Source organism: Salvelinus fontinalis, chromosome 32 (assembly GCF_029448725.1).
Source record: "Salvelinus fontinalis isolate EN_2023a chromosome 32, ASM2944872v1, whole genome shotgun sequence".
Taxonomy (NCBI): domain Eukaryota; kingdom Metazoa; phylum Chordata; class Actinopteri; order Salmoniformes; family Salmonidae; genus Salvelinus; species Salvelinus fontinalis.
Genome location: NC_074696.1, coordinates 30698924 through 30719571, shown reverse-complemented (window position 1 = coordinate 30719571; position 20648 = coordinate 30698924). Strand labels below are relative to the sequence as shown.

The 20648-nt window shown below is 47.1% G+C and overlaps 1 protein-coding gene across 5 annotated transcripts in view; it reads right to left on the bottom strand.

The window, feature by feature from the left end:
• LOC129831073 (trafficking protein particle complex subunit 9-like) overlaps nt 1-20648 on the bottom strand; it is a 364192-nt gene that overhangs the window by 285236 nt on the left and 58308 nt on the right. For all 5 annotated transcript variants that reach the window (XM_055894093.1, XM_055894098.1, XM_055894095.1 and 2 more), the window contains 2 exons: nt 17538-17664; nt 2308-2453 (listed from right to left, as the gene is read on the bottom strand). In XM_055894093.1, the coding sequence (XP_055750068.1) occupies nt 2308-2453; nt 17538-17664 (273 nt within the window). The remainder of the gene's footprint in view (nt 1-2307; nt 2454-17537; nt 17665-20648) is intronic.

Genomic DNA, 20648 nt, shown 5'->3' with positions numbered 1-20648 from the left:
TTAGACAACTTCCTGGGTAAAACGTTCCACTGCAATAGTGAAGGTGTAAACTTGGCAGTAGAAAATCTTAACTGTATATTTGACCTCTCAGCTTCCCTATCAAATCTAAAAATCTCAAATAGAAAACCGAAGAAAATGAACAACAATGACAAATGGTTTGATAAAGAATGCAAAAATCTAAGAAATAAATTGAGAAACCTGTCCAACCAAAAACATAGAGACCCGGAAAACCTGAGTCTACGCCTTCACTATGGTGAATCACTAAAACAATACAAAAATACACTACGGAAAAAGAAGGAACAGCACGTCAGAAATCAGCTCAATGTAATTGAAGAATCCATAGACTCTAACCAATTCTGGGAACATTGGAAAACACTAAACAAACAACAACACGAAGAATTATCTATCCAAAATGGAGATGTATGGGTAAACCACTTCTCCAATCTTTTTGGCTCTATAACAAAGAATAAAGAGAAAAACATATACATGATCAAATACAAATCCTAGAATCAACTATTAAAGACTACCAGAACCCACTGGATTCTCCAATTACCTTAAATGAGTTACAGGACAAAATAAAAACCCTCCAACCCAAAAAGGCCTGTGTTGTTGATACAGAGAGATACAGAGAGAAATACAGAGAGAAAGCCTGACAGGAGCAGGCAGGCAGGAAGCTACAACAAAATGAAACCAATGAATTATAGATAACACAGAAAGCACTTTATCTATTGAATAGATATTTAAATGTATTTGTTGTTATTTTTTCCCCTCTCGACTTGTTTATTTTCCGGTGAAGACGTGACTGTCAATCTTGTTAGTCTGGAAGCGTTGATATTATACTGATAAATCAGGCGTGGGAGGTGATGACGCTATCCTACAACTCAGTGTCCCTGATGTTTTATTCACACAGATGCCTGTGTGTGTGTGTGTGTGTGTGTGTGTGTGTGTGTGTGTGTGTGTGTGTGTGTGTGTGTGTGTGTGTGTGTGTGTGTGTGTGTGTGTGTGTGTGTGTGTGTGTGTGAGATGTCATTGTGACACACACACAGTAATGATTCACTGTTCAATATAGCCTGCGTAATGAAAGAACAAGATGTAAGGAAAGTACAGTATCTGAGCGCAGACGGCATCACACTAAGACAGGACACAAATACACTCAAAGGGAGACTACAATGAACAAACAGTGAACGGACAAAGATGGAATGGCTTTCAGTCTTACTGAAAAACTCGATAACAATTCTAACAACAGCCATTGTGTTGAGTCCATCTGATTTGGCACTGTATCAGAGAGAGAGAGAGAGAGTTCACACTCCTTGGATTCTGTGAGAAGCCAGAGTGGAACTTATCCTGAGAACCCATCCGTCACAATCATGAGAAAGTCTGCTAAAACTGGAGGTTATTCAGATCCCCCAAAAAATTATAACACGTGAATGTTCAGTGACAAAGAGAGCAGAGAGAGAGCAGAGAGAGAGCAGAGAGAGAGCAGAGAGAGAGCAGAGAGAGAGCAGAGAGAGAGCAGAGAGAGAGCAGAGAGAGAGCAGAGAGAGAGCAGAGAGAGAGCAGAGAGAGAGTGAGAAGGGTAGAAACAAGAAAACCTGGCTCCCTGTAGAGGAAAGGCTGTGCAACCACTGCACAACAGCAGAACCTGAGACGGAGCTGCATTTTCTGACAAAATGTGAAAAATATAAAACAATTAGAGTGTCATTTCCCCAAATTTGAAACCCTTATTCAAGGTTTCAATGACCTCTCTGATGAGAGTAGGCTCCCCGTCCTGATGGGGGAGGACGCAGAGAGCTGTGGGTTGGCAGCGCACTACATTGCTGCCTGCCATAAGTTGAGGGACAGTGTCTGACAGACCAATCAACCTGCACATGTACTCTACTGTATGCTTATTGTTATTGTTGAATGTATGGTTATTTTGACACATGGTTATTGTTGTTACTTTTGTCCCGTTGAAAATTTTGATTCTCATTTTTATTGTAAATATCTAAAATAAGCTTTGGCAATATGTACATTGTTACGTCATGCCAATAAAGCGAATTGAAAGCGAGAAAGAAAAGCAAGGAACTCTTGATTTAATTATGGCATTAGCCAGGCGTGTATAGAGGATGAATTTATTCCATCACGTTATTTATAGATGTTTTTAAAACTGCTTAACTTTGACATGGCAACTTCAGAAGGGGTGTGTGTGTGTGTGTGTGTGTGTGTGTGTGTGTGTGTGTGTGTGTGTGTGTGTGTGTGTGTGTGTGTGTGTGTGTGTGTGTGTGTGTGTGTGTGTGTGTGTGTGTGTGTGTGTGTGTACGCGCCCACCTATCTTCTTGTTGCGCTCCTCTCCTCTGGTGTGCATGATGATGGGAGAGTAGATGAAGGGACTCTTGGAGGACATGTTGTTTTCCAGAAGGCCTTTCTGCTTGTGGGGGCGCAGGCTGACGGGCAGATCCAGCAGCTTCACTGATCTGGAGGAGGGGAGAACCAACCAATCAATCAAATGTATTTATAAAGCCCTTTTTACATCAGCAGATGTCACAAAGTGCTGTACAGAAACCCAGCCTAAAACCCCAAACAGCAAGCAATGAAGATGCAGGAGCAAAGTGGCGAGGAAAAACTCCCTAAAAAGACAGGAACCAAGTAAGAAAACCTAGAGAGGAACCAGGCTATGAGGGGTGGCCATGCTGGGTGGAGATTTAAGAGTACATGTGGCCATTAAGGTCAGATCGTTTGTCAAGGGATGGGAGATGGAGAAGGAGCGAAGGAGGCAGAGAGAAAGATTTTATCTCAACAGCCATGTCCATTAAAGGTCCTGAGAGAGAAAATGAGATGGAATTTGGCATGGTGACCTGAGCCAATCACACACACACACACACACACACACACACACACACACACACACACACACACACACACACACACACACACACACACACACACACACACACACACACACACACAAACACAGAACTCTGTCAATCACATGGCAGCAGAACATAAATCCAGTAGAATTGGTGAATTCTGTCCTGAGATTGTAGCCCAGGCCATTTAATGAGCAAAGCACTGTGAAGGTTGGAGCTAGTAGACATAGCACTTATCACCTATGTGAGTAGCCAGACATTCATCTATCTATCTACACACAGACAAATGGTACAGACGGGCCTCCATCTCTCCTGGTTCTACTAAGGGCCCTGCCAACCCATCTCTCCTGGTTCTACTAAGAGCCCTGCCAACCCATCTCTCCTGGTTCTACTAAGGGCCCTGCCAACCCATCTCTCCTGGTTCTACTAAGAGCCCTGCCAACCCATCTCTCCTGGTTCTACTAAGAGCCCTGCCAACCCATCTCTCCTGGGTCTACTAAGGGCCCTGCCAACCCATCTCTCCTGGTTCTACTAATGGCCCTGCCAACCCATCTCTCCTGGTTCTACTAAGGGCCCTGCCAACCCATCTCTCCTGGTTCTACTAAGGGCCCTGCCAACCCATCTCTCCTGGTTCTACTAAGGGCCTTGCCAACCCATCTCTCCTGGTTCTACTAAGAGCCCTGCCAACCCATCTCTCCTGGTTCTACTAAGGGCCCTGCCAACCCATCTCTCCTGGTTCTACTAAGAGCCCTGCCAACCCATCTCTCCTGGTTCTACTAAGGGCCCTGCCAACCCATCTCTCCTGGTTCTACTAAGAGCCCTGCCAACCCATCTCTCCTGGTTCTACTAAGGGCCCTGCCAACCCATCTCTCCTGGTTCTACTAAGAGCCCTGCCAACCCATCTCTCCTGGTTCTACTAAGAGCCCTGCCAACCCATCTCTCCTGGTTCTACTATGGGCCCTGCCAACCCATCTCTCCTGGTTCTACTAAGGGCCCTGCCAACCCATCTCTCCTGATTCTACTAAGAGCCCTGCCAACACATCTCTCCTGGTTCTACTAAGGGCCCTGCCAACCCATCTCTCCTGGTTCTACTAAGAGCCCTGCCAACCCATCTCTCCTGGTTCTACTAAGGGCCCTGCCAACCCATCTCTCCTGGTTCTACTAAGGGCCCTGCCAACCCATCTCTCCTGGTTCTACTAAGGGCCCTGCCAACCCATCTCTCCTGGTTCTACTAAGGGCCCTGCCAACCCATCTCTCCTGGTTCTACTAAGGGCCCTGCCAACCCATCTCTCCTGGTTCTACTAAGGGCCCTGCCAACCCAGAAATAGGGGCAGATGGATACGGACAAGATAGAAAAGAGGGAGAAAACGTGGATATAAAAGAGAGCAGAATTCTGAGTGGTGTTTTGAGTGAACGAACTGTAACCTAAACACTAGGCTGCCTTTAAAGAACTATTTTATTCTCAATAGCGCTGAGCAAGTAGCGCTTGTTAAGGTCAGTTTTTAATTTGCATTATGTGGGTTGAATGCTGTAACACAGAATGAAACAATGAATAAAAAGCCATGATGGTAGTGACTCATTACTGCTGATCACTTATTAACCAGCAATTATTTACATTACTTTAATCAAATATTTCACCTGTTGTGTATATTATTACATTTGTTTTATTTGACTATTATTTATTCCAAGTCATCATCTCATCTCTACAGAGCTGCTGCCTATACTGTGTGAAGAACAACAAAATAATGATTTTGTCAAAGTAAATAAGGCTTTTATAACTGCTGAATACCAATCATGAATCACTTTGATCATGTATTTTCAGTTAGAGATCCCTCACGCAGCAACAACTGCTCTCTACATCCCCGCACGACACAGACCGAACAAGAAGAGCAAAGCACTATGGTTACTGTAGTTAATTACCAAGTTTGATGCTCTAAACTACGTAGAATATTGGCCAGTTAAACACTACAACTCACTACTAAATCGCATAGATCAGGCTAGATTTGATGTATCTCAAGAGAAACTGTGCAATGTGGGCATTGGGCTCACGGGGAAGAAAACGCCAATATTCTATTCAAACCATTTGACAGACATCTGTCAATTACTTCTTTAAAAAGTCATAAAATAAGCGACTTTTCAGGTTTATCGCTCAGCAATACTTCTCAATAACTAACTTTGCTAAATAAAAAAACATTCACTTGAAATGCATCAATTAAAAATAGCCAACTCAATTTACCAACTTCTTCGACCAAAACACGGAAATATTTAACTATTTTCAAAAGCCATGCATGGACCACTAAACATGTTGTTGAAAAAACAATTATTCAACAGAGCCTCCAGACTAGCCTATTCAACAGAACCTCCAGACTAGCCTATTCAACAGAACCTCCAGACTAGCCTATTCAACAGAGCCTCCAGACTAGCCTATTCAACAGAGCCTCCAGACTAACCTATTCAACAGAGCCTCCAGACTAGCCTATTCAACAGAACCTCCAGACTAGCCTATTCAACAGAACCTCCAGACTAGCCTATTCAACAGAACCTCCAGACTAGCCTATTCAACAGAGCCTCCAGACTAGCCTATTCAACAGACCTCCAGACTAGCCTATTCAACAGAACCTCCAGACTAGCCTATTCAACAGAACCTCCAGACTAGCCTATTCAACAGACCTCCAGACTAGCCTATTCAACAGACCTCCAGACTAGCCTATTCAACAGAGCCTCCAGACTAGCCTATTCAACAGAGCCTCCAGACTAGCCTATTCAACAGAACCTCCAGACTAGCCTATTCAACAGAACCTCCAGACTAGCCTATTCAACAGAACCTCCAGACTAGCCTATTCAACAGACCTCCAGACTAGCCTATTCAACAGAGCCTCCAGACTAGCCTATTCAACAGAACCTCCAGACTAGCCTATTCAACAGAACCTCCAGACTAGCCTATTCAACAGAGCCTCCAGACTAGCCTATTCAACAGAACCTCCAGACTAGCCTATTCAACAGAACCTCCAGACTAGCCTATTCAACAGAACCTCCAGACTAGCCTATTCAACAGAGCCTCCAGACTAGCCTATTCAACAGAGCCTCCAGACTAGCCTATTCAACAGAACCTCCAGACTAGCCTATTCAACAGAGCATCCAGACTAGCCTATTCAACAGAACCTCCAGACTAGCCTATTCAACAGAGCATCCAGACTAGCCTATTCAACAGAACCTCCAGACTAGCCTATTCAACAGAACCTCCAGACTAGCCTATTCAACAGAACCTCCAGACTAGCCTATTCAACAGAACCTCCAGACTAGCCTATTCAACAGAGCCTCCAGACTAGCCTATTCAACAGACCTCCAGACTAGCCTATTCAACAGAACCTCCAGACTAACCTATTCAACAGAGCCTCCAGACTAGCCTATTCAACAGAGCCTCCAGACTAGCCTATTCAACAGAACCTCCAGACTAGCCTATTCAACAGACCCTCCAGACTAGCCTATTCAACAGAGCCTCCAGACTAGCCTATTCAACAGAGCCTCCAGACTAGCCTATTCAACAGAGCCTCAGACTAGCCTATTCAACAGAGCCTCCAGACTAGCCTATTCAACAGAGCCTCCAGACTAGCCTATTCAACAGAGCCTCCAGACTAGCCTATTCAACAGAGCCTCCAGACTAGCCTATTCAACAGAACCTCCAGACTAGCCTATTCAACAGAGCCTCCAGACTAGCCTATTCAACAGAGCCTCCAGACTAGCCTATTCAACAGAGCCTCCAGACTAGCCTATTCAACAGAACCTCCAGACTAGCCTATTCAACAGAGCCTCCAGACTAGCCTATTCAACAGAACCTCCAGACTAGCCTATTCAACAGAACCTCCAGACTAGCCTATTCAACAGAACCTCCAGACTAGCCTATTCAACAGAACCTCCAGACTAGCCTATTCAACAGAGCCCCAGACTAGCCTATTCAACAGAGCCTCCAGACTAGCCTATTCAACAGAGCCTCCAGACTAGCCTATTCAACAGAGCCTCCAGACTAGCCTATTCAACAGAACCTCCAGACTAGCCTATTCAACATATCCTCCAGACTAGCCTATTCAACAGAACCTCCAGACTAGCCTATTCAACAGAACCTCCAGACTAGCCTATTCAACAGAACCTCCAGACTAGCCTATTCAACATATCCTCCAGACTAGCCTATTCAACAGAGCCTCCAGACTAGCCTATTCAACAGAGCCTCCAGACTAGCCTATTCAACAGACCTCCAGACTAGCCTATTCAACAGAGCCTCCAGACTAGCCTATTCAACAGAGCCTCCAGACTAGCCTATTCAACAGACCTCCAGACTAGCCTATTCAACAGAACCTCCAGACTAGCCTATTCAACATATCCTCCAGACTAGCCTATTCAACAGAACCTCCAGACTAGCCTATTCAACAGAGCCTCCTGACTAGCCTATTCAACAGAGCCTCCAGACTAGCATACTCAGCAGAGCCTCCAGACTAGCCTATTCAACAGAGCCTCCAGACTAGCCTATTCAGCAGAGCCTCCAGACTAGCCTATTCAACAGAGCCTCCAGACTAGCCTATTCAACAGAGCCTCCAGACTAGCCTATTCAACAGAGCCTCCAGACTAGCCTATTCAACAGAGCCTCCAGACTAGCCTATTCAACAGAACCTCCAGACTAGCCTATTCAACAGAACCTCCAGACTAGCCTATTCAACAGAGCCTCCAGACTAGCCTATTCAACAGAGCCTCCAGACTAGCCTATTCAGCAGAGCCTCCAGACTAGCCTATTCAACAGAGCCTCCAGACTAGCCTATTCAACAGAGCCTCCAGACTAGCCTATTCAACAGAGCCTCCAGACTAGCCTATTCAACAGAGCCTCCAGACTAGCCTATTCAACAGAGCCTCCAGACTAGCCTATTCAACAGAACCTCCAGACTAGCCTATTCAACAGAACCTCCAGACTAGCCTATTCAACAGAACCTCCAGACTAGCCTATTCAACAGAACCTCCAGACTAGCCTATTCAACAGAACCTCCAGACTAGCCTATTCAACAGAACCTCCAGACTAGCCTATTCAACAGAACCTCCAGACTAGCCTATTCAACAGAGCCTCCAGACTAGCCTATTCAACAGAGCCTCCAGACTAGCCTATTCAACAGAGCCTCCAGACTAGCCTATTCAACAGAGCCTCCAGACTAGCCTATTCAGCAGAGCCTCCAGACTAGCCTATTCAACAGAGCCTCCAGACTAGCCTATTCAACAGAGCCTCCAGACTAGCCTATTCAACAGAGCCTCCAGACTAGCCTATTCAACAGAGCCTCCAGACTAGCCTATTCAACAGAACCTCCAGACTAGCCTATTCAACAGAACCTCCAGACTAGCCTATTCAACAGAACCTCCAGACTAGCCTATTCAACAGAACCTCCAGACTAGCCTATTCAACAGAACCTCCAGACTAGCCTATTCAACAGAACCTCCAGACTAGCCTATTCAACAGAACCTCCAGACTAGCCTATTCAACAGAACCTCCAGACTAGCCTATTCAACAGATCCTCCAGACTAGCCTATTCAACAGAGCCTCCAGACTAACCTATTCAGCAGAGCCTCCAGACTAGCCTATTCAACAGAACCTCCAGACTAGCCTATTCAACAGAACCTCCAGACTAGCCTATTCAACAGAACCTCCAGACTAGCCTATTCAACAGAACCTCCAGACTAGCCTATTCAACAGAACCTCCAGACTAGCCTATTCAACAGAACCTCCAGACTAGCCTATTCAACAGAACCTCCAGACTAGCCTATTCAACAGAACCTCCAGACTAGCCTATTCAACAGAACCTCCAGACTAGCCTATTCAACAGAACCTCCAGACTAGCCTATTCAACAGAGCATCCAGACTAACCTATTCAACAGACCTCCAGACTAGCCTATTCAACAGAGCATCCAGACTAACCTATTCAACAGAGCCTCCAGACTAGCCTATTCAACAGAGCCTCCAGACTAGCCTATTCAACAGAACCTCCAGACTAGCCTATTCAACAGAACCTCCAGACTAGCCTATTCAACAGAACCTCCAGACTAGCCTATTCAACAGAACCTCCAGACTAGCCTATTCAACAGAGCCTCCAGACTAGCCTATTCAACAGAGCCTCCAGACTAGCCTATTCAACAGAGCCTCCAGACTAGCCTATTCAACAGAACCTCCAGACTAGCCTATTCAACAGAACCTCCAGACTAGCCTATTCAACAGAACCTCCAGACTAGCCTATTCAACAGAACCTCCAGACTAGCCTATTCAACAGAACCTCCAGACTAGCCTATTCAACAGAACCTCCAGACTAGCCTATTCAACAGAACCTCCAGACTAGCCTATTCAACAGATCCACCAGACTAGCCTATTCAACAGAGCCTCCAGACTAACCTATTCAGCAGAGCCTCCAGACTAGCCTATTCAACAGAACCTCCAGACTAGCCTATTCAACAGAACCTCCAGACTAGCCTATTCAACAGAACCTCCAGACTAGCCTATTCAACAGAACCTCCAGACTAGCCTATTCAACAGAACCTCCAGACTAGCCTATTCAACAGAACCTCCAGACTAGCCTATTCAACAGAACCTCCAGACTAGCCTATTCAACAGAACCTCCAGACTAGCCTATTCAACAGAACCTCCAGACTAGCCTATTCAACAGAACCTCCAGACTAGCCTATTCAACAGAGCATCCAGACTAACCTATTCAACAGACCTCCAGACTAGCCTATTCAACAGAGCATCCAGACTAACCTATTCAACAGAGCCTCCAGACTAGCCTATTCAACAGAGCCTCCAGACTAGCCTATTCAACAGAACCTCCAGACTAGCCTATTCAACAGAACCTCCAGACTAGCCTATTCAACAGAACCTCCAGACTAGCCTATTCAACAGAACCTCCAGACTAGCCTATTCAACAGAACCTCCAGACTAGCCTATTCAACAGACCTCCAGACTAGCCTATTCAACAGACCTCCAGACTAGCCTATTCAACAGACCTCCAGACTAGCCTATTCAACAGACCTCCAGACTAGCCTATTCAACAGACCTCCAGACTAGCCTATTCAACAGAACCTCCAGACTAGCCTATTCAACAGAACCTCCAGACTAGCCTATTCAACAGAACCTCCAGACTAGCCTATTCAACAGACCTCCAGACTAGCCTATTCAACAGACCTCCAGACTAGCCTATTCAACAGACCTCCAGACTAGCCTATTCAACAGACCTCCAGACTAGCCTATTCAACAGACCTCCAGACTAGCCTATTCAACAGACCTCCAGACTAGCCTATTCAACAGACCTCCAGACTAGCCTATTCAACAGACCTCCAGACTAGCCTATTCAACAGACCTCCAGACTAGCCTATTCAACAGAGCATCCAGACTAACCTATTCAACAGAGCCTCCAGACTAGCCTATTCAACAGAGCCTCCAGACTAGCCTATTCAACAGAGCCTCCAGACTAGCCTATTCAACAGAGCCTCCAGACTAGCCTATTCAACAGAGCCTCCAGACTAGCCTATTCAACAGAACCTCCAGACTAGCCTATTCAACAGAACCTCCAGACTAGCCTATTCAACAGAACCTCCAGACTAGCCTATTCAACAGAGCCTCCAGACTAGCCTATTCAACAGAGCCTCCAGACTAACCTATTCAACAGAGCATCCAGACTAACCTATTCAACAGAACCTACAGACTAGCCTATTCAACAGAACCTCCAGACTAGCCTATTCAACAGAACCTCCAGACTAGCCTATTCAACAGAACCTCCAGACTAGCCTATTCAACAGAGCCTCCAGACTAACCTATTCAACAGAGCATCCAGACTAACCTATTCAACAGAACCTACAGACTAGCCTATTCAACAGAACCTCCAGACTAGCCTATTCAACAGAACCTCCAGACTAGCCTATTCAACAGAACCTCCAGACTAGCCTATTCAACAGAACCTCCAGACTAGCCTATTCAACAGAACCTCCAGACTAGCCTATTCAACAGAGCATCCAGACTAGCCTATTCAACAGATCCCCAGACTAGCCTATTCAACAGAGCCTCCAGACTAGCCTATTCAACAGATCCCCAGACTAGCCTATTCAACAGAGCCTCCAGACTAGCCTATTCAACAGAGCCTCCAGACTAGCCTATTCAACAGAACCTCCAGACTAGCCTATTCAACAGAACCTCCAGACTAGCCTATTCAACAGAACCTCCAGACTAGCCTATTCAACAGAGCCTCCAGACTAGCCTATTCAACAGAACCTCCAGACTAGCCTATTCAACAGAACCTCCAGACTAGCCTATTCAACAGAGCCTCCAGACTAGCCTATTCAACAGAGCCTCCAGACTAGCGTATTCAACAGAGCCTCCAGACTAGCCTATTCAACAGAGCCTCCAGACTAGCCTATTCAACAGAGCCACCAGACTAGACTATTCAACAGAGCCTCCAGACTAGCCTATTCAACAGAGCCTCCAGACTAGCCTATTCAACAGATCCCCAGACTAGCCTATTCAACAGATCCCCAGACTAGCCTATTCAACAGAGCCTCCAGACTAGCCGATTCAACAGAACCTCCAGACTAGCCTATTCAACAGAGCCTTCAGACTAGCCTATTCAACAGAGCCTCCAGACTAGCCTATTCAACAGAGCCTCCAGACTAGCCTATTCAACAGAACCTCCAGACTAGCCAAGCCTATTCAACAGAGCCCTAGATTAGCCAAGCCTATTCAACAGAGCCCCCAGATTAGCCAAGCCTATTCAACAGAGCTCCCAGATTAGCCAAACCTATTCAACAGAGCCCCCAGATTAGCCAAGCCTATTCAACAGAGACACAGACTAGCCAAGCCTATTCAACAGAGCCCCCAGACTAGCCAAGCCTATTTAACAGAGAGTCCAGACTAGCCAAGCCTTTTCAACAGAGCCCCAGACTAGCCAAGCCTATTCAACAGAGCCCCCAGACTAGCCAAGCCTATTTAACAGAGTCCAGACTAGCCAGGCCTATTCAACAGAGCCCCAGACTAGCCAAGCCTATTCAACAGAGCCCCCAGACTAGCCAAGCCTATTCAACAGAGACCCAGACTAGCCAAGCCTATTCAACAGTGACAAAGATTAGCCAAGCCTATTCAACAGTGACCCAGATTAGCCAAGCCTATTCAACAGAGCCCCCAGACTAGCCAAGCCTATTCAACAGAGACCCACACTAGCCAAGCCTATTCAACAGAGACCCCAGACTAGCCAGGCCTATTTAACAGAGAGTCCAGACTAGCCAGGCCTATTCAACAGAGACCCAGACTAGCCAAGCCTATTCAACAGAACCCCCAGACTAGCCAAGCCTATTCAACAGAGACCCAGACTAGCCAAGCCTATTCAACAGAGCCCCCAGAATAGCAAAGCCTATGCAACAGAGCCTCCAGACTAGCCAAGCCTATTCAACAGAGCGTCCAGACTAGCCAATCCTATTCAACAGAGCGTCCAGACTAGCCAAGCCTATTCAACAGAGACTCCAGACTAGCCAATCCTATTTAACAGAGCCTCCAGACTAGCCTATTCAACAGATCCTCCAGACTAGCCTATTCAACAGAGCCTCCAGACTAGCCTATTCAACAGAGCCCCCAGAACAGCCAATCCGATTTAACAGAGCCTCCAGACTAGCCTATTCAGCAAAGCCTCCAGACTAGCATATTTAACAGATCCTCCAGACTAGCCTATTCAGCAGAGCCTCCAGACTAGCCTAATCAACAGAGCCTCCAGACTAGCCTAATCAACAGAACCTCCAGACTAGCCTATTCAACAGAGCCTCCAGACTAGCCTATTCAACAGAGTCTCCAGACTAGCCTATTCAACAGAGCCTCCAGACTAGCCTATTCAACAGAGCCTCCAGACTAACCTATTCAACAGAGCCTCCAGACTAGCCTATTCAACAGAGCCTCCAGACTAGCCTATTCAACAGAGCCTCCAGACTAGCCTATTCAACAGAGCCTCCAGACTAGCCTATTCAACAGAGCCTCCAGACTAGCATATTTAACAGATCCTCCAGACTAGCCTATTCAACAGAGCCTCCAGACTAGCCTATTCAACAGAGCCTCCAGACTAGCCTATTCAACAGAGCCCCCAGAACAGCCAATCCTATTTAACAGAGCCTCCAGACTAGCCTATTCAACATATCCTCCAGACTAGCCTATTCAACAGAGCCTCCAGACTAGCCTATTCAACAGATCCTCCAGACTAGCCTATTCAACAGAGCCTCCAGAATAGACTATTCAACAGCACCTCTTGACTAGCCTATTCAGCAGAGCCTCCAGACTAGCCTATTCAACAGAGCCTCCAGACTAGCATATTTAACAGATCCTCCAGACTAGCCTATTCAGCAGAGCCTCCAGACTAGCCTAATCAACAGAGCCTCCAGACTAGCCTAATCAACAGAACCTCCAGACTAGCCTATTCAACAGAGCCTCCAGACTAGACTATTCAACAGAGTCTCCAGACTAGCCTATTCAACAGAGCCTCCAGACTAGCCTATTCAACAGAGCCTCCAGACTAGCCTATTCAACAGAGCCTCCAGACTAACCTATTCAACAGAGCCTCCAGACTAGCCTATTCAACAGAGCCTCCAGACTAGCCTATTCAACAGAGCCTCCAGACTAGCCTATTCAACAGAGCCTCCAGACTAGCCTATTCAGCAGAGCCTCCAGACTAGCCTATTCAACAGAGCCTCCAGACTAGCCTATTCAACAGAGCCTCCAGACTAGCCTATTCAACAGAGCCTCCTGACTAGCCTATTCAACAGAGCTCCAGACTAGCCTATTCAACAGAGCCTCCAGACTAGCCTATTCAACAGAGCCTCCAGACTAGCCTATTCAGCAGAGCCTCCTGACTAGCCTATTCAGCAGAGCCTCCAGACTAGCCTATTCAACAGAGCTCCCAGACTAGCCTATTCAACAGAGCCTCCAGACTAGCCTATTCAACAGAGCCTCCAGACTAGCCTATTCAACAGAGCCCCCAAAACAACCAAGCCTATTCAACAGAGCCTCCAGACTAGCCTATTCAACAGAGCCTCCAGACTAGCCTATTCAACAGAGCCTCCAGAATAACCAAGCCTATTCAACAGAGCCTCCAGACTAGCCTATTCAACAGAGCCTCCAGACTAGCCTATTCAACAGAGCCTCCAGACTAGCCTATTCAACAGAACCTCCAGACTAGCCTATTCAACAGAACCTCCAGACTAGCCAAGCCTATTCAACAGAGCTCCCAGATTAGCCAAACCTATTCAACAGAGCCCCCAGATTAGCCAAGCCTATTCAACAGAGCCCCAGACTAGCCAAGCCTATTCAGAGCCCCCAGACTAGCCAAGCCTATTTAACAGAGAGTCCAGACTAGCCAGGCCTATTCAACAGAGCCTCAGACTAGCCAAGCCTATTCAACAGAGCCCCAGACTAGCCAAGCCTATTCAACAGAGCCCCCCGACTAGCCAAGCCTATTCAACAGAGCCCCCCGACTAGCCAAGCCTATTCAACAGAGACCCAGACTAGCCAAGCCGATTCAACAGAGCCCCCAGACTAGCCAAGCCTATTCAACAGTGACCCAGACTAGCCAAGCCTATTCAACAGTGACCCAGATAAGCCAAGCCTATTCAACAGTGACCCAGATAAGCCAAGCCTATTTAACAGAGAGTCCAGACTAGCCAGGCCTATTCAACTGAGCCTCAGACTAGCCAAGCCTATTCAACAGAGCCCCAGACTAGCCAAGCCTATTCAACAGAGCCCCCCGACTAGCCAAGCCTATTCAACAGAGACCCAGACTAGCCAAGCCTATTCAACAGAGCCCCCAGACTAGCCAAGCCTATTCAACAGTGACCCAGACTAGCCAAGCCTATTCAACAGTGACCCAGACTAGCCAAGCCTATTCAACAGTGACCCAGATAAGCCAAGCCTATTTAACAGAGAGTCCAGACTAGCCAGGCCTATTCAACAGAGCCCCAGATTCGCCAAGCCTATTCGACAGAACCCCCAGACTAGCCAAGCCTATTCAACAGAGCCTCCAGACTAGCCAATCCAATTCAACAGAGCGTCCAGACTAGCCAAGCCTATTCAACAGAGCCTCCAGACTAGCCAATCCTATTTAACAGAGCCTCCAGACTAGCCTATTCAACAGATCCTCCAGACTAGCCTATTCAACAGAGCCTCCAGACTAGCCTATTCAACAGAGCCTCCAGACTAGCATACTCAGCAGAGCCTCCAGACTAGCATACTCAGCAGAGCCTCCAGACTAGCCTATTTAGCAGAGCCTCCAGACTAGCCTATTCAACAGAGCCTCCAGACTAGCCTATTCAACAGAGTACCCAAAACAACCAAGCCTATTCAACAGAGCCTCCAGACTAGCCTATTCAACAGAGCCTCCAGACTAGCCTATTCAACAGAGCCTCCAGAACAACCAAGCCTATTCAACAGAGCCTCCAGACTAGCCTATTCAACAGAGCCTCCAGACTAGCCTATTCAACAGAACCTCCAGACTAGCCAAGCCTATTCAACAGAGCTCCCAGATTAGCCAAACCTATTCAACAGAGCCCCCAGATTAGCCAAGCCTATTCAACAGAGCCCCAGACTAGCCAAGCCTATTCAACAGAGCACCCAGACTAGCCAGGCCTGTTCAACAGAGCCTCCAGACTAGCCAGGCCTGTTCAACAGAGCCTCCAGACTAGCCTATTCAACAGAGCCTCCAGACTAGCCTATTCAACAGAGCCTCCAGACTAGCCTATTCAACAGAGCCTCCAGACTAGCCTATTCAACAGAGCCTCCAGACTAGCCTATTCAACAGAGCCTCCAGACTAGCCTATTCAACAGAGCCTCCAGACTAGCCTATTCATCAGAGCCCCCAGAACAACCAAGCCTATTCAACAGAGCCTCCAGACTAGCCTATTCAACAGAGCCTCCAGACTAGCCTATTCAACAAAGCCTCCAGACTAGCCTATTCAACAGTACCTCCAGACTAGCCTATTCAACAGAACCTCCAGACTAGCCAAACCTATTCAACAGAGCCCCCAGGCTAGCCAAGCCTATTCAACAGAGCCCCAGATTCGCCAAGCCTATTCAACAGAGCCTCCAGACTAGCCAAGCCTATTCAACAGAGCCTCCAGACTAGCCTATTCAACAGAGCCTCCAGATTAGCCAAGCCTATTCAAAAGAAACCCAGATTAGCCAAGCGTATTCAACAGAGCCCCCAGATTAGCCAAGCCTATTCAACAGAGCCCACAGACTAGCTAAGCCTATTCAACAGAGCCCCAGATTAGCTAAACCTATTCAACAGAGCCCCAGATTAGCAAAGCCTGTTCAACAGAGCCCTAGATTAGTCAAGCCTATTCAACAGAGCCCCCAGATTAGCCAAGCCTATTCAACAGAGCCCCCAGATTAGCCAAGCCTATTCAACAGAGCCCCAGATTAGCCAAACCTATTAAACAGAGCCCCCAGACTAGCCAAGCCTATTCAGAGCCTTCAGACAAGCCAAGCCTATTCAACAGAGCCCCCAGACTAGCCAAGCCTATTTAACAGAGAGTCCAGACCAGCCAGGCCTATTCAACAGAGCCTTAGACTAGCCAAGCCTATTCAACAGAGCCCCAGACTAGCCAAGCCTATTCACCAGAGCCCCCAGACTAGCCAAGCCTATTTAACAGAGAGTCCAGACTAGCCAGGCCTATTCAACAGAGCCTCAGACTAGCCAAGGCTATTCAACAGAGCCCCAGATTCGCCAAGCCTATTCAACAGAGCCCCAGACTAGCCAAGCCTATTCAACAGAGCCCCCAGACTAGCCAAGCCTATTCAACAGAGACCCAGACTAGCCAAGCCTATTCAACAGAGCCCCAGACTAGCCTATTCAACAGAGCCCCAGACTAGCCTATTCAACAGAGCCCCAGATTAGCCAAACCTATTCAACAGAGTCCCAGATTAGCCAAACCTATTCAACAGAGCCCCCAGACTAGCCAAGCCTATTCAACAGAGCCCCAGATTCGCCAAGCCTATTCAACAGAGCCTCCAGACTAGCCAAGCCTATTCAACAGAGCCTCCAGACTAGCCAAGCCTATTCAACAGTAGAGTCATTTCTGCTATACGACTGACTTTTACTGAAACGTAAACGAGTCATATTTCACCATAAATACATTTACAAGTAAATGCTTCTGTAAATCAGAGTGTCATGTAAAATGTTCACTTAGATCTCAAACAGCTATAACTCTGTTCTGACCAGGGGGAGGAGGGAGGAGAAGAGCTACATTTCAATCATTACACCATCGTCAGAATTACCTGACTTTGTTGAGCGGGAAGAAATATTGTCTATTGATTAATCACGCCACTCAGAGTAGTAGTTACTCGATGTTAGAACAGTGTCGTAACAATGATGAGCTCATTGGTACATTGATAAGATCAAATCAGAATGACAGTTCATACACCAGGGTTGTGTTCATTAGGGCACAACATCGCAAAACATTTCGCAATGGAACACGAAAGCAGGCGTTTCTTATTGGACTAGGTCGGATAATACCTCCCCATTTCTCTCAGTTTCAGAGCGTTTTCATCCATTTGTTCTTAATAAACATGACCCAGACCACTCACCACCTTTGACTGACTTACCTGACAACTGTTGCTGAAAAAGAGCTTTAAAAATCCGATTGACGTACCTGACGATGGGAAGCTTGCTTAACGGTACTGGGGGCAGTTTGAGTCCATCAGGCAGGGTGATAACCTCCATTCCTCCTGGACATTTAGACGTGTAGTTCTCCAGACTCTGAGTCACCTCCTTCTTCTCTGTGGACCGGGGAAAGAAGGGACTAGGGTTAGAAACTTAGAGCACATTACAGATGGTCAGTCTGACCATTTGAAGTGACCAGGAAAAAACGTTTCTACAAAGAGCGTTTTCACACAGTGTACGCTATAGTGTGTAAAGCACATATTATTTGTCACCCTTTTGATGGAGCCAGTTTTTCCTCACCATTTGAAGTAACCTCTCTCGCTATAACTATTGCTCTAAGCAAGATTACACGGCCCTGACAATTTAATTGAGCATAATAACACAAATAACACAACTCCAGCCCAGCCCTCTCTCCAGCCCTGTCCCTTCTCTCCATCCTACAGTGTGAGTTTTATAGCTGGATCAATAAAGATGTTTATGGCCGTGCTGTATCATCACTCTCAGCCTCGCTGCTTTAGTTGCAAACAAAAATGTCTCTATGAGTTACTCTGTTGGCTGGGCCTCACGCCACATGGGGGCTGCGAGAGAGAGCGATATATACTCCAGTCAAGCTCCTAGATAGGCTACTTCTCAGTTCCCCACTACATACCCCTGCTTGGACAGCCACAAAATATCACATTATTATCCTGAGCAACAGAGCAGCACAGACCGAACATACTTTGATCCAGAGTCAGAACGACCAGGCAGACATGCCCTTCTGTACTTCTGATCTGACAGACTGAAGAGCAGTTCCAGTGGCAGGGAACACAACATCACTGTGATAGAAGCTCTCTCAGAGTTAGAGTGCCAGTATTGAAAACACTGGCATGGCCTTGCTTTACATAAAAATGTATCTAGCATCCTGTTGTTACTAAGCACATTCCTGTAACTTAAAAAGCTCACCAAATGAAGGTCTTGAAGGGATGTTAAAGCCCTCTGTTTATTAGAAGTCGAGTCACATTCACTGTTGTGTGTTTGCAGTGTTGGGAAGTGGCTTAGTGATCATGGCTTAACAAGCAGAGAAATGCTGCATGCAGCTTATGAAACCGCCTGGAAGTAGAAATGGACATGGAAGGATTTGAGTACTGTTGCTGATAGTACATCTCAACCACAGCGGTTATGAGCGCTGGTTACCTGCCTGTATCTCCCTGATAAAAGAGTTTATAAGCTATAATATAAATGATTAAATAATTATACCCGGAAATTTAACCATTAGCGATTAGAGGTTATGTAGCATGGATAAGGAGTAATTAAAAGTATTAAACATAAGTCCAACTAGGTTAGACTGGGAGAGAGAGAAATGTGTGTATGCTTAAGAAAGCACCTAGAAACAATTCAACTATGTTTGAACCGACCCGGCTATAACTCTGGGAAGATAAGATAGGACAGGGAGCACCCCTCCAGGTTTCCTTTATCTGGGAGGGACTGGAACTGTCAGCTGGGTAGTGAGAAACTGTGGTGAGAATTCTGGAGAAGAAGATAGCTCTCCTAATGTTAGTGTGTATGTGTGTGCGTAGGACAGAAGTATGTTATAAAAGGAACATCTTTGTATATGACTGGCAGAGCTCTCGTGAATAAAACTGGGTTTGACTAATTGTGAGCTGGGAATTCTGTCTGTTTCATTTAAACCAGAACTTTACACACTCAGGGTTGCAGACCGATTAGGATAATTGAAATGTATGTAAATTGATCACAAAATTCTACCTCTCTCCCTGCCTGCTCACCTGTCTGGCTGTCTACCTCTCTCCCTGCCTACCTGCCTGTCTGTCTACCTCTCTCCCTGCCTGCTTACCTGTCTGGCTGTCTACCTCTCTCCCTGCCTACCTGCCTGTCTGTCTACCTCTCTCCCTGCCTGCTTACCTGTCTGGCTGTCTACCTCTCTTACCTGCCTGCTTACCTGTCTGGCTGTCTACCTCTCTCCCTGCCTGTCTGTCTACCTCTCTCCCTGCCTGCCTGCCTGTCTGTCTACCTCTCTCCCTGCCTGCCTGCCTGTCTGTCTACCTCTCTCCCTGCCTGCCTGCCTGTCTGTCTACCTCTCTCCCTGCCTGCCTGCCTGCCTGTCTGGCTGGCTGTCTACCTCTCTCCCCCTGCCTGCCGGCCTGCCTGCCTGTCTGGCTGTCTACCTCTCTCCCCCTGCCTGCCGGCCGGCCTGCCTGCCTGTTTGGCTGGCTGTCTACCTCTCTCCCCCTGCCTGCCGGCCGGCCTGCCTGCCTGTTTGGCTGGCTGTCTACCTCTCTCCCCCTGCCTGCCGGCCTGCCTGCCTGTCTGGCTGTCTACCTCTCTCCCCCTGCCTGCCGGCCGGCCTGCCTGCCTGTCTGGCTGTCTACCTCTCTCCCCCTGCCTGCCGGCCGGCCTGCCTGCCTGTTTGGCTCGCTGTCTACCTCTCTCCCCTTGCCTGCCGGCCGGCCGGCCTGTCTGGCTGGCTGTCTACCTCTCTCCCCCTGCCTGCCTACCTGTCTATCTGTCTGCCTGCCTGCTTACCTGTCTGTCTGGCTGTCTACATCTCTCCCTGTCTGCTTACCTGTCTGCTTACCAGTCTTTCAATCCGTCTCTCTGTCTGCTTCCTTGCCTACTCGTCTGCCTCCCTGCCTGTCATGGACAATTTCAAATGATTCCTAAACCTGCATGGAGTCTGTCTGTCGATACATTTCAATTTAGTAAATTGTATTTGGAAGCCCAAGTAACGTAGTCTAACAGTAAAACATGGCAAGTTGAAGGACAGACCCAGACAAACAAAACTCTGTATTGATTGTCATTTTGGGATGATGTGAGGTAAAACAGTATCTTTGAAAAGCTCACTGCAGCATTACACAAACAGCTCTCTGACTACCATACTCCCTCTCCGTCTCTCTCTGTTCCCTGTCTCTCTTCAACAGTCTTTCTTTCAGTTCTGCGTTCTATCTGCGACCCCCCAACAACACATAATACAGCTGCTTTTCAACTCCAGTTCAATTCCCGTGGGGAATTGATTACTCCACATTCGCTTGGCGAGTTTCGAGAGCAGAAGGTGTTTAAACAAGGTAACATTACAGGAAATTCAAAATGTTTGCCATCAACTAGT